This window comes from Balaenoptera acutorostrata, chromosome 15, assembly GCF_949987535.1.
Source record: "Balaenoptera acutorostrata chromosome 15, mBalAcu1.1, whole genome shotgun sequence".
NCBI classification, from domain to species: domain Eukaryota; kingdom Metazoa; phylum Chordata; class Mammalia; order Artiodactyla; family Balaenopteridae; genus Balaenoptera; species Balaenoptera acutorostrata.
Genome location: NC_080078.1, coordinates 42,736,114 through 42,750,184, shown reverse-complemented (window position 1 = coordinate 42,750,184; position 14,071 = coordinate 42,736,114). Strand labels below are relative to the sequence as shown.

The 14,071-nt window shown below is 53.4% G+C and overlaps 1 protein-coding gene across 2 annotated transcripts in view; it reads left to right on the top strand.

Annotated features, from left to right (window-relative positions):
- The window catches only part of RALGAPA2 (Ral GTPase activating protein catalytic subunit alpha 2), a 289,245-nt gene extending 277,579 nt beyond the window's left edge, over window positions 1–11,666 (top strand). The window contains exons 39-40 of one of the 2 annotated variants that reach the window (XM_057528489.1): window positions 5,425–5,458; window positions 8,415–11,666. In XM_057528489.1, the coding sequence (XP_057384472.1) occupies window positions 5,425–5,432 (8 nt within the window). In that variant the 3' untranslated portion in view covers window positions 5,433–5,458; window positions 8,415–11,666. Of the gene's footprint in view, window positions 1–5,424; window positions 5,459–8,190; window positions 8,394–8,414 lie in introns of those variants that run through there. The other variant, XM_057528490.1, reaches the window with a different exon arrangement.
- The last annotated feature ends 2,405 nt before the right edge of the window (window positions 11,667–14,071 follow it).

The window sequence follows — 14,071 nt, the reverse complement described above, 5'->3', positions numbered from 1 at the left end:
CATCACCTGGCACGCAGCAGGCACATGGTGCATGTGTGACTAAGGAGAGAACGTGGGTGGTTCAAGAGCTGTTCTCCCCGGACCTTCACTGTGGGCCCACAAGAGAGGCCCCCAGAGAAGCCCCCTCAGCCCGGGGCCACGGAACGCAGCCCTAAGCCAGCCAGCACATGTGGAGAGAGCGCAGTGACACCCCTCCTTCAGGGGAACTGGGTGGGATTCTGACCTGTGCTCACCCCTTTAAGACCCCCAGACTCACACCAGAACCCACGAGCTTGCGTGAAGGATCACGGTGGGTACCTCTCCATCATCTGGAGAGACTTAACATGACTCCCAGTTACCCAGAAGGGCTGGAACATGGGGTGAGCTTCCCTGGCATTTCTGATAGAAATGGTCTCTAGAACAATCCATGGACAGTAATTCTTTACATCCCCGTGGGGATTTGCAGCTTCCTGCACACGCTCCCCACCGTCTGCCCTCAGCAGAGCAAGAGTGAGCCCTTCGGCAGTTTGGAGCTGTGCTCGGCCTTGGGTGTTTTTTGTTGTGTCAAGACCGGGGTCACGGCTTAGGTTTCTCCCAAACGAGACTCATCACCCACCCCAAAAGGACCCCTGCTTGTGGGGAACACACTCACAGAAGTGAAAAGCGGGGTGCGGGGAAGAGCCCTGCCTTAGTGGCAAAGGCAAAATGTTCCTCCCCACAGGCAGAAAGGACGATCTCGGAGGCTTTGTGGTCTATACAAGGTGTAAGGTGGAAAATGCACCCCCTTTTCGGCACGGATAACTGAGAAATCCAACTGAAAGCTAACCAAAGTATTTCCTACATTAGAAGCGGGCAGCGCAGGAAGACTTCACGTGTAGAAAACATCTTAGCTGTGGGCTAAAGCAGCTTCCTTCACACCTGAAGACCAAAGGACAGCTTTTATCCGTAGGACCCAGACAGTCCACTGCACCTTTACTGCTTCCTCAGACCGATACGGAGAACTCACCGTCCTCCCGCGAGTCACCACAGACGTAACTGCTGTGTTTCCTGGAGCTGTTGATTACTGGGGAATTTAAAAACCAGTGCCCAGCAGCACACAGAATCCCGGTGTAATCCCGCCTCGCCACCCAAGGCCACTCCTGAGTTTTTATAAAACAGACGAAGTTAGAATAAAGCTGGGAGACAACCTTGCAGGGAGAGCAATGTGTCACCCGAGGGGTAGCACCGTTTGCTTTGAGGATGGTTCGCGGTGTGTGGCGTGGCTCGGGAGGACCCTGGCTGGGGCTCCTGCTGAACCCCACAGCTGCCCCCGGCCCCCTGCCTCCCTGGGTCCCATGGGGGATTTCTCCCTAGAACTTGGAGCCACTTCTGTTGTTTCCCTCTTGGAAGGGCTCTGGCAGTAGTGGTGCCCAGGCCAACTTCTATTCTTTTTTTGTCATTTTTGAAAAACAACGTTATTGAAATATAATTTGCATACCATACAACTCATCCATTTAAAGTATGCTACTCAGTGTTTTTAGTATATTCGCAAAGTTGTGCAACCATCACCACAATCTAATTTTAGAACCTTTTTTATCCCTCCTGAAAAACAAAAACATAAACCCACTAGTAGTCAATCCCCATTCCCCCCACCCCCAGCCCTAAGCAACCACTAGTCTACTTTCTGTCTGTCTGGATCTGCCTGTTCTGGGCATTTCGTGTACATGGCATCAGACAATACGTGGTCTTTGCTGACTGGCTTCTTTCACTTAGCACGTTCTCAAGGGTCATCCACGTTGTAGCCTGTATCAGTATTTTACATGTTTTTGTTGCCAAATAATATTCCATTGTAAGGGCAGAGCACACTTTGGTTCCATTCATCATTTGGTGGACATTTGGGCTATTTCCATTTTTTTAGCTATTGTGAATATTGCTGCTATAAACATTTCTGTACTGTTTTTCCATTTTGAGATGTGAATAATTCAATCTGGTAAAATGAGCAGTCTCTCCATGGCCGGGAAGGACTGAGGTCTCTGTGTTCACGCTCCATGAGCTAGCGGGAGGGTCTGGAAACATCTTTCTCCACGAGGGCCCAACAAGACATTAATTCTCAATGTTTAGTTAAATTCAGTCATAGATGCATAAATGTACATTATAGTCACGGAAGGGGAAGAGAAAAATGCCAGACAAGCGTTTTCAAGAACGTTCCACCCGCTGGCCAGGCCCCCGCACAGGCGGGCGGGCACAATGCACGCAGTTTCTCTGCCCGTCTGTCTCTCGGTCCAGCTGCCCTAGCTTTCTGCTTCAGAACCCAAGTTGATGGGCCAGACCAACGACCAAAAAGAGGAAGCCGAGCCCAGAGCCAAGTCCGGGGCCAGGACACAGCCCCTTCTGCTGGGTTGGAAATTCTGGAAGCCATCCTTGGGCCATTTGGAAATGGTAATTAGGCTGGCTAGCGCCCACTGGCCTTGGGTTGCCAGTGTTGAGTTGAGTGTGTAAGCTTACCCCGTCTACTGCTGCACCTGTTCTTGGTCCTCAGAGCCATTCCAAGGGGTCTGAATAGCCCAGACAGCTCTCTGATCTCCCGCTCGGTCCGCCTTCCTGCTGGGAGGGTATTTAGCGCTCGCCTAAAGCTAGAACCCCAGCCCACTGTTTCTCTCCCTCACCATGCCAGCTCTCAAAACCATTCCCTTCGCTAATTATCCTGAACCAGCTCGTCATTTCCCACACTGACGGCTCAGTAACAAGGACCCGGGGAGAGCAGCCACTTTTCTTCTCTGACCCTGCCCAGCGTTATCCCAGGGGACAGTCCCGGACGGCAGCCTTGCCTCGGAGATAAGACGCCTGGTGCAAATCCTTGCTCTTTTGCGCTCCGGTGAGTACAGCCAGAGAAAACAGGCCACAGAAAGGCCCACCAGTTCTCGAAAAGCCTCCGACAGAGCTGCGTAGAGCACAGCAAATCTCCAACCAAGACGGTGGTCTCCTGTGTCTCTTGAAACCCTTGTGGATATCCAGGTGTCAAAGGAGTCTCACAAGGCCCAAGAAGTAGGACATCTTTCTCTAAAAGCGACTTCTGGAGGCTCCAGACGCCTGCTCTGTGTCTGAGCCGCTGAGTGACCGCAGTTGGCCCGTTGGCATCCAAGTTACTCCTGAAGGGTCTCCCCAGGGGCATCTCGCTCAGCTGCTCTCAGATGTGAGCGGGGCCGACTCCTGATTCCCAGCACCACTCACGTGTAAGAAAACTCTGAATTTAAGATGCATATTAACCCGTACAATCAGTGTTTCTCCACCGTTTATTCTTCCTGCCGCACCAGGGAGGCTTCTAAGACATTTTTATTTCCTAATTTGTCTCCTCCCCTGAAACACCACAGAAATACCGTTTACCTGCATATCCTCTGTACTTGCATCTGCGCTTTATACAAATAAAGAGTAAGATATTTTTGCCCCCCAATGGCATGCCGTTAACTTCGCCGCCAAAGCTTCCAAAGGCAGGGCTTTCATCTGCTCTGTTCACCGCTGTCACCTGGAGCCTAGAACAGTACCTGGCACATACCAAGCACCCGGTTGATGAAATAATTAGCGTTTGTGTCTCCCATGCCACTGGGCATCACGCAGCTCCAAGCACCGTGATCTCTTCTGGTGTCTCCACCACTGCCCAGGGTGGTGGGTACCTCTTGCTGACCCGCAGGGAGGCATCAGGACGCTGACAGCCTGCTCTTCTGTGCCACGCACAGGGCCCCCGCCCTTTGGTAGCACTGTCTGTGTGTCAAGGGCAAGTGACATTTGAGCCCCATGGAATAATTACGGCAGCCCCCAACTGCCTCTGTTTTTGCATCTCCTTAGCTCGGCCATGGATTGGCAGTTCCTGAGACATTCTGTCTGGCCCAGCACAGCACACCGGGCTGCATCTGGGGACACACCGGGAGAGGGGCAGGCTGTCCTCATCAGCAATTACAAACAAGCCCTCCATTGTCAGACGTACCATCTGTCTGCTTGCTTCCACCAATCGGGTGCCTGGACGCCCAGCATCACCAGGGCCGAGGGGCTGCAGGGGAGGGGGACCGAGAAGCCCCTGCGTGGGGACAGGGTGCAGCACGGGGCCCTGGGAAGCCCAGCCCGTCCACTGGAGGAAGACCCACCCAGAGATGTCCCACGATTGCCGTCTTCCAGGAGCACATGATGCATTGGGGGAAGACAGGCAATCTAGATCATCACATTGTCTAGAGGTTCCTCGGAAAACATACCAGTCCAGCACCAGGAAGCAACCCTGCTTGAGAACTTCCTGTGCCCCTAGAGCTCGATCACCGTGTAAAGAAGGAGCCGTTAACAGTAGCTAGAAATCAAGTAAGACAGAGAAGCCTAGTGCATCATCACGGTCGGTTATTTATCCTGAAGTTCCCAACCCCACATAATTTTGGGGGGTGGGGAGGAGTGAAATTTTCATTGATAGATTGTACAATACAGCTTCAGAGAAGCCCAGATTTCTTCCGGAGAGCCCCACCTAAGATCTGTCGGTGGTCCCTCCTCCGACGGCATCCGTCTTAGAAACTGGCCCTGGTCACCGTGCCTGCCTTGCTGGCGAGGTCGGCAGACAATCCAAGTTTACAACGGCGGCCGGACAGACAGCAGTCCGTGTCATTGATAAATGTCCTTTGTCCGGATATGATGGTGGTCTAGTGACACTGAATTCAGGAGCATTGTGGCGGTTAGGTCCCCTGACGCGGAAAGAGGCTGCGTTTGCTAAGGAAACCCACGTGGGAAATAGGATGGCCGTGGTGAGGGGGGAGTGGGGTGGTTAAGAAAAACTATCACAAAGCACGAAAGAGCTCAGAGCCTCTCTGGGGTCTGGCAGGACTGCTGGGGTCCTGCTCCTCTGTGCGCGAGGGTCCAATGTCGCCTCTGCAGGGTCCCTCTCGCAGCCACACCCTGCACAGCACACTGCGTGCTTCCCCCCTGGGGACTGTCACATCGCAGGTGCCACCCGTACTGAACTAACACACTGTGTACCACTCAAAACCTGTAAAATGAAACTTGGAGACGTGTAAACTTGTACACTTAGAGGGTGTCAGTTATTTTTTCAGGGCATCCATAGAATTCCAACGGCTGGTCTTGAAAACTCTTCTCTTTGACTGTATCTTAGACCAAATATTTAGGAAACATCAGGCAGCAGGGACAGGATACCAAGGTCAGTGCCACCCAGTGTCTGTGGGGCTCCCAAGGGCATCTGTCACACATCCTGGGAGAGCTAACGTTACCTTCGTTTCACACCTATCTGGGTGACACCAGCTAGAATTCTGTCCTGCCGAGGGACTTGTAGGGGAGTTTCCAATTCGTAATGATCTCTGAAACTGCAAGAACACTCAGGCCGCCCAGGAATAAACATATTTTTAGCACTGTGCTCATAGCAAGTTGGGCTGTGCGTGTGCCAGGCTCGCATTCACTTCATTTTATGTTCTTTCCCTTCAGATACGTAAAGGCCTCGGCGCAGTATTTGTACAAGGTAAGACTGACACTTCAGCGGATTTGCCAACCACCCTGCTCATTCACTAACCCATCTCCCTCCGTGTCTGACTCAACGCTGAGATGCCCCACAGGTTCCTGCCTCCTGCTCCTCCACAGGGGCTCTGCCCTGCGTGTCTGCGCTGCCCGCCCACCCGGGAAACCCAGCCTGGCCTTTCTTCGGCCCCTGGACTCCGGGTGGAATCCAACACCAACACCTGCCATCCCAGAAAATGTCTTTGTCACCCGCCCTTTTGTGTGCGGGGCCTCGGGGAGCCAGTGGACCCGGGGCCGCCCCCTTTTTTGTCGCCGAGCCCGGAGGAGCAGGGTCTTGAGATGGGCCGATAAGACGCAGCACGTGCGGGCTGGCCTTTGACCGCTGGCCTTAATGGGGCCTCCGAGGCCTGGGCTGGGGAGGGCAGGTCATCCCGGGTCTGCTGAATGGAACAGCTGGGAAAGGAAGAGCAGACAAAAGCTGGGGGAGCTCAGAGGGTGGAGAACCCCGGGATTGCTGTGGTTTAGGACCCAGAGGGCAGGCCAGCCACGGCAGGTGTGACCTCCGTGGGCCTCCCCTTTCTGCCCCGGTCTGGGGTCCAGGCCCTTCCTGTGTGCCCCGATGGACGGCAGACACCCTGCAGCAGTGCTGCAGAAAAGCCTCTCGGGTTGGCCTGGGCTGTACCCACTCGTGGGCTCGTAGGTGGAAGGGAGACCAGATGATGAGGAAGATGATGGGGCAGGTCAGGGAGCGAGCTGTCATTTATCAGCCGCGTCACCCACAGTGGAGCTGCAGCACAGACGCCGTCACTGCCTGAGTAGATGTGGAGGGGAAGTTAGGGTCTAGATTTCTTGGTTTAGCCGAAGCACCGCCCACCTCCCCCAGGCGGGGCCACTGCCGCTGACCCTCCAACCCAGCTGCCCTTTCTTAGCCCCTCAGCCACGGAATTGCCCCAACCCCGGGCTCACTGGGGCCAGCCCCCAGGGCGACACGAGCCACAAAGCCCAGGTGCCCATGTCGGCCGGGCAGAGCAGCTGTACAGTCCCCTCCAGCAGTGGGGATTCATGCAAAAGCCTTTATTTGCTGGGACCCCGTATCCACACGTGTTGTCCTGCTCCTCCACAAAGGTGGCCAAGTGGGGCTCCAGTGTCCTTTGAACAGACCCCCGGCTTCCAGCACGAGGAAAGGCTGGGTGGGGGCAGCGGCTGTCAGCCGCCAGGAGTGGAATCGCCCCCTTTGCGGCCGGCCTGCTCGGTCCGCAGCTGCCGCCTCCCCATCAATCACGGGGTGCAGTGGGCACGACAGGAGCCAGGGGACGGGCCAACGGAAAGGTGGGGACTGGAGGAATGCCGGGGGCGTGCAGGGCAGGCTCCTGCTCGGGCGTGACCTTCCCGGGGCCCCCGGTGGCGGGGCCCCTGCCCTCAGATGCACGAAGGCCGCTTTGCCGCAAGAGCTTTGCAGCTCTTTGAAGTTGGTATCACCCTGCCCACATGCCACCCTGCAGTGCAGGACCAAGAGGCGCCCCCTCCTGCCTCCCTGGTGAGGGTGGAGGGTTAAATGTTTCCCTTCTGGTCCAGAAGTATTCTCACTTAATATCAGTTCTTTGAACATCACTTTATCTCTTTCATTTACTTGCTATTTTTTGGGAAGGGGGTCCCACTCCCAATCGATCTGATTACAAAGTGGGTGGGGTGGTTCCTAGTTAATAACGTGAAGTCTTACACAATTCGAAGTGAAGGTATTCAAACTGGAATCGTAGCTGGGATTCAGTCAGGGCTGTTCGCCCTGCGGCCCGCTCCCCTGGGCTACATGCTGATGCTATGCCCGCCTCTGGCTCCAGGGTGATGGGCGATGTAGCCAACACCGTCTCCGCCTCGGATGGCGGTACAGCTCTGCTGCTTTTAGCGAAAGCAGCCTGTTTTCAAAGACGAAAACAGCAGGAGAGAGACCCACAACTCTTCTCTCTGCCCGACCTTTCTGGAACCAGAGGGAGGAGACAGAAGCGCGGGCTGGGGGACCTTAAGGAGCTGAATTTCGGAACAGCACCGGGGAAGGTGGCCTCCTTGGGTCCAGGCGTGTTTGCAGGTATTGATTCCAGAGGCTTTCCCTGGAAACAATGAGGTCAGGTCCGAAAATGACAGAAGATGCTGTCTGTGAATAAGGTCACTTGCGTAAATTAATTTCAAAGGCCAGTAATGATAGAAATGGCAGAAGCCAAAGCCCCAGAAGCGAAGGATGTCGGGAGAAGGTTAGAAAGCCTGCTTTTGAGGAAGCTGGGGCGAAGCCCAGCAGGGTTTAAAAATAGGTTATTAGGAGGGTGACGAAACGGTCCTCCCTCGAAGCACTGCCCAGGGGACCTGCCTCAGCAACAGCGGCCCGGTGTTGCAGCAGCGGGCGCCTGGGTTCCTCCGAGCAGCCCTGGGGACTGGGGGCGCGGTGGGCACGCAGGCTTCAGCTTCATTCCTTTTTCCCTCTGGAGCTCAACAGCTGTAGGCGCTTCTGGATGCATTCAATTAGTCCTGACCTCCTGTCTCAGACCCCTTGGGGAATAATCGAGTTGTAACTCCTGATGTAAAGTATCAGCATGTAGATCCGTGTAAATAATAACACCGACCGATCCACAAGCTACCCCTGAAGTTTTTCTTGCTCTTTCATTGACTCTGGGCAGTGCTGTTCCATTGGCTCCCCCTGTTCCCCGCCCTGTCGTCAGTGCCTTTTCTCTTCCTTCTTTATTGCAGATTGGACGGTAAGGCCCAGTGAATTTCAAAAAGATTCATAGCTCCTTTTATGCTGCAGGAAAGTCCAGAGCAAAGGCTGGGAAGAAAGACCTCGGGCTGTGGGTTCATTCAGCAAACACCTCTGCACGCGCAGCTCCGGGTGGGGGTCCAGCCCTCTTCCAGGGGCCGTGGTACGTCCCCCCTCCAACCTGTGCCCACGTGGGCCTCCCTCTGCTTCCTTCCAGGGCCCTGGCTGCCAGGCTGAGCCTCCCGCACGGCGCCTCTCGGGGAGGGGGAGATGGCTGAGAGTCCCCCACTTCCCCACCCGAACCCCCAAACCCAGACTTCGGGAACATCGCTGCCCTGCTGGTGCCCTCAGCCGGTCTCCCCGTTCACCGTCTTCTGAAGTTGAAGAGGAATCCCACCGAAATGCTGCGGATCAGACTTTCAAACTGATCCGCATCAGTGGCATCTCAGGAACCTTGGCGGTGGCATCTCAAGAACCTTGGGCTTCGAAAGAAGAAAAGGAAAAGTTGCCAACCACCGGAGACTCGCCCACTGTCATGCGGCGCCGGTGGGGCTGCCCTAACAGAGGAAAAAGGAGAACGTTCCGGGAGGGCGGGGGGCAGCTGGCTCTGTCCCCCGGTCGTTTATAAACCCATCATGTTTCACCGAGGGGCCGGCCAAATGCCTGTCAGGTTGTTGGAGGAATGTTCCCTGCCTTGATTTTGCTCATTCTTCTTCTGTTAGGATTTATGGTTAGTCCAAAATTTCATCATCATGGAAATTGGCTTTCCCTAGAGTCTCGAGCCCGGGAGAAGTTTTACCTCTGTTGCTGTGTGTATTCCACCTGGTTCCTGATGCCTGCTAACTGGGGAGAGGTTTCCTGCCTCTGGCCCTACTGGAGGCCCTCCAGGTGATGACGGTGAAGCTTCTATCACAGAGCGCTCAGGTGATTCTAGAAACACAGGGTCCTGTCCCTGCAAAGCTCCCTTCCAGGCTCCTCCAAAGGCTTTGCCCTGTGGTGCCCTGCCGGCAGGGGCCTCACACACGTTTCCTGACACACAGAGCTTTAGGGTGACAGATCCCGAGCAGAGGGTGTGTGATCCCTACTTTGTACCCATTTGCCTCCCCAAGGAAGGCCTGGTGCATCTTTTTAAAAAAAAGAGAAAGAAAGAAAGCCCCACCTTCCGTCTGTGCTTGCCGGGCGCTCTTGCTGGGGTCGGGGTGTTGGATGCAGGCCCTCTGCTTGTCATCTAGGCCCTCGGGCCATCTGCGGAGTGAGCCCTGGGCTCAGAACAGGGGAGCTGCCAGCTAAGGGCTTAGAAAGGTCTCCGTGCAGGTGCTTCCCCGCCCTCCCCTGCCCTCCGCCTCTCCACTCTTGCCCTCACCTGTGCACACCCCCAGCCTGCCTTGGCCACCTTCCTGCTGAGCCCACTCACCCGCAGAGCTGCCGTTTTCCCTGACCACCCAGGTCCAGGTGGCTGGGCTGGTACCCGACGTTGGCAGGAGAGGTGGGCAGACCCAGGAGCCAGCCTTGGTGTGAGGACAGTGGAGAAAGGCTTTCCTGGAAGGAGGGGACTTCTAATTCTCGAGGGAGCTTGTTCTGTTTTACAGAGGACTGCAGGCAGGACTTGAGGCCAGGCCCACAGAAAGGGGCGGCTCGAGCACCGTTGGGACCTGAGAGAACCAGGTTCATTCCAAACAGAAGCAGCGCTCCGGGCTGGCCTGTAAACGGGGCCGATTTGTTGCCTGATTGGGGGCTTAGTGGCAACATAAAGGGTGACTGGAAGTGACAGCCTTTTCTGCTGTGTTAGCAGCTGTCACGATTCTCATCTTCCCGGGCACCCCCTCCCCAACTTTAAGTGCTGTGGGCTCTCTGCTTGGCGTGCTTTGGCCCACGTGGCTCTGGACTCAGCACTCCTGCTGCTGCTCCACGTGGTACCTCGTTCCTGCGGGAAGGGCATCGCGTGCTCCTGGGCTCCCGAGTGCCACGTAAGCTCTAGCTTCTGGGAGAATGTGTCACCTTCAGGCTCTAGAATACCCCTGTTGCAGAATTCTTGGATTTAGTCAGTGTCAGGATTCAGAATCGTATTGAACCTACCCGGACTCCTGTACCATACTTCCATTTCATCTCCAGGAACCAGTCCTGACCTGGAGTGGGAAATCCGGTTGTAGGTAGCAAATAGGTAGACCTTCCTATAATCCCTAATGATTTTTGGCAGCCCCATGACCCTAGAGGACAGCCAGAAGTTTTATGGCTCTTCGCAGTAACAGCTTTGGTTTGGAGATTTGGAACCGGGAGACAGGAACTCTAGCGACCAGTTTTGCTTGCACTCACATGCACTTGAATCGTTCTTGTTATTTGGGGTGGAAAATTGAAATGATCAAGTTTTTTTTTTTTTTTCACTTAGAAAAGCAAATATTGAGCTTCTGTAATAAATGCCTTTCAGCAAAATTGCCGAGGGTCACTCATCCGGTGGGGACCCCACCTGAGTCACAGTGCTGACTCGTCACATTAGTAGGTCAGCCATCTGTAAACAAAAGTGGCCCTAAGTGGCCCAAAATAGATAAGACTTGCTGGCTTCCAGGCAGGGCCAGGCCAGTCCCCTCACTTCTCTGCACGCTGATTTCCATCTGAAGCAAAGATGTTGTTCTATAGTCTCACTGAGTAGGTTTTTGTACTTAAAAAAATAGTAATTCCACAAAATGATGACATTTTAAGTGGTAAAACCTTAAGTAGACAGCAGTGAGGACTTGTAGCTAGGGTAAGCGACTGTCACAGCGTCTTCCTGCGGTTAAGGCTGCAGTTCCCAACGGCCACTGGGAAGGAGGGGGTTTCAGCCTTGACCCTGTGAGAGAGGCTGGCTTATGGGACCTTAGCCTTACCAACAAGATCATGCGGATCGGTAGACAATGCAAATCACGTCTTCCTGACCTTCCTCAGGTGTGACCACCTGTGCTTCATTTACTGTCATATCTGTATCATCTGGAGGTTTGAAGGATGCTTTCATGTTTACTGTGATGTCGTAGATGTAACTGTGCTACCTTCATAGCTACTGAAGGGGAATGTTCCGCATCCGAAGGGAAATTCAGCAGGAAACAACCACCTTTTAGTTGCACTCAGTACCTATGTATGACATACACATTAAGTGAATGTTTTCTTATGTTTTCAGGTCTACAATATTTAGTACATGTAAATGAGGACGAAATTTGATAAACATGGTAAATTAAGTTATAGGGTGTCATTTGATTTCTATCTTGCTGTCTCTTGTTATTTAATTTTCCTGATGCTCCACATCTGGGCTTATACCTCCATCGGTGTAGACCTTGCCTGTAACCCACTTGGCAGGCATGGTGCCCCGTGGCAAGGGGCGACCCTCGCCCGGAGAAGCACACGGCTCACCGATGGCCACTACCTGACTCTCCAGTTTGCCCTCTGTCTTTAATTCTGATTTACTGTGACGACTTAATAAAGTAGAAACACAGTACTCATGTGCCACATGTTTCTCTTATTTTCATTATAGTTTGTAGGAAAATAAAGTTTATCCTGGCATCTAACAAAAGATGGTTTACATTTTTATCAGACGAAGTCGTTCAAAAGCATTTTTTTGAACCAAAGCCTTAATATGTATCCAAAATGGTAGCCAGTATGGATACAGGGAGGTTTGCCAATGTGTTCATGTAAAAATTGACCTCTCAGTTCATACCCTGGAATGCCAAGACCAAGCATCATTGACCTCCTATATCCAAGTCCCTCCTGTTTTCGTGATTAAGTAGCCGGGTGTGTATCAAAGCCCACAGTGAGCCCCGGCCTGGGCTCCCGTCTCTCCAGGGCAGCCTCTGCACCAGCCACCCTTCCAGAGGTCTGGAGTCCCTGACCCTGCTCAGCAAGAGGCCAGCTTTGAGGGTTTGTCTTGTGAAGAAGTGGTAGGCAGGATGTAATAACGCCTCCTGTTGGTGTGCTGAAGCCCGGTTGTGGCCCCAACTCAGGACTCCAGCCACATTCGGACCACCTGGCCAGGTGGCCCCTGCCAGCATCCTGAGCTACTCCCAGGCTCTGGACAGCAGGGAACTTCCAGGACATTAGACAGTCAAGCTTTGTAAAAAGCATCCATTCGTCCATCTGCAAATATTTGTTGAGTACCTATTACTTACAAGACATTTAGTGACCTCCACAGGGATCCAGCTGCCTTCCTGGGAGCCGAGTAGAGCCTGAATCCGTTTGGCTTTTTTTAGCTTTTGACTGTTAGCAAGAGCTCGCTTGAAGGTATGTTGTGCCTTTAATACTTAGTCCCTCATAAAAGGAAGCCGGATGATTTTATTCGTTACAGAGGCTTCGTAAGATGCTGAGTCCTACCCAACCCCCCACCTAGATTCCGATCATCAGGTCTCGGTAGAAACCCATCGTCTGTTTTTTTCAAGCCCCCCAAGCATTCTGATCTGCAGAAGGATTGCGGTTGAGGCGCTTGGACCAGCCCCATCGAGATGCATTGGGCAGCCCTCACCTGCAGTCCCTCCCGCATGTGCATCTTGGAGGGGCCGGGAGTGTGGGGCGTTGGGGAGACCGAGAGCAGCTGGCTCAGGGCAGCACCTGCCCTCTTCTCTAGATGCAGATGTTTGTATTTGTTCACTTCTGTACACCTTTGAGGTAGTGCTATGGTCCTGTGTCTGTGTATAAACTAAATCGGGGCCACTTGATTTATTAAACAGTTTATGTCAAGGGGAACTCTTATCATTCACCTTCTTTCTATAGATGGCAATGGTTTTAATTGCCTTTCATTTTTCAAATCAAAAAGCGGAAGTCATGAATGTGGAGCCCAGTGGACGTGCTCTGGTGCACCCGGCTCACCAAGGCCCAACTGTCTAGTTGGAAGGGCCATCCCTCCACTCCCACCACCTCCTTCTACAGCTGTTGAAACCCAGGCTCCCTGGGGTCCCGCAGCTGGAAAGTGGGGCTCCAGGCAGGGGCCCCATTTCTTGATGACACCTCTCTCAGTAGCAGTCGCTGTTCTTAACCAGTGTACACGTTCCTTTCGGCTTCGTGAAAATGTAGCTTCGTGTTCCTTTCAGCCAGCAGACACGTTTCCCTGAGGCCAAGTCTGAAGCCACCTGGCGGTCCTCATATAGACCAGGCCCAGCGAGGACCAGGGAACTTGTTTCCTGGGAGACCCTCCCTGTGGGCAGAGAAGAGGACACCGGGCCTGGCCTTTCTCTGGGGCCCCAGGAACTGCTGGATGGTACCTCTCTGGAAAGACGAATTGCTCACATCTTCAGATCTGAACAGTGGGCTTCTGGCGAAGAACCCGGAGCGGGAGCAGGCTTCCCAAGCTTGGCGGCGGTGATTCCCCAGGCAGGCCTGCCACCCTCTGGAAGGACCCCTCTGCTCTCTGTGCACACACAGCCTCAGAGTCATTGAGCACTCGGGGAAGTTTGGCCAGAATTTTCTGTTCATTGTCTCCTGAAAAAAGTTCTATGTTCAGGAGTTCAAGGGAAAGGAGGGAAAGACACATCAATGGCCTCACATGCCCTTAGGAAAAGAAGCCTGCTCCCAAGACCTACATCAGAGGTTTTTTGTACTCGGCTCCAGCCACACCTCCTGCCCCGGATAACAAAGCACGGCCAGCTGACACCCCAGGGCGTCAGGGGCATCTATAATCATAGGAATACTCTCTTCCCCAAATCAAATGCTCTCCAATTCGCCCTCCACTACAATCCAACAGCAGCAACAAAAGCAGCAGGAGCTCTGAAATGATACTTTCTGAGTAATATTAAAGAATTTTCTGGAATTGGAGATTACTTCTTTTTTGTCGTGAACATTTTAATTGAAAAATACTTCTGCTACCTAAGTCTCCACTAGCCTACGTTAAATTGGATGAGATGAAAGGGGTGAGAATTTATA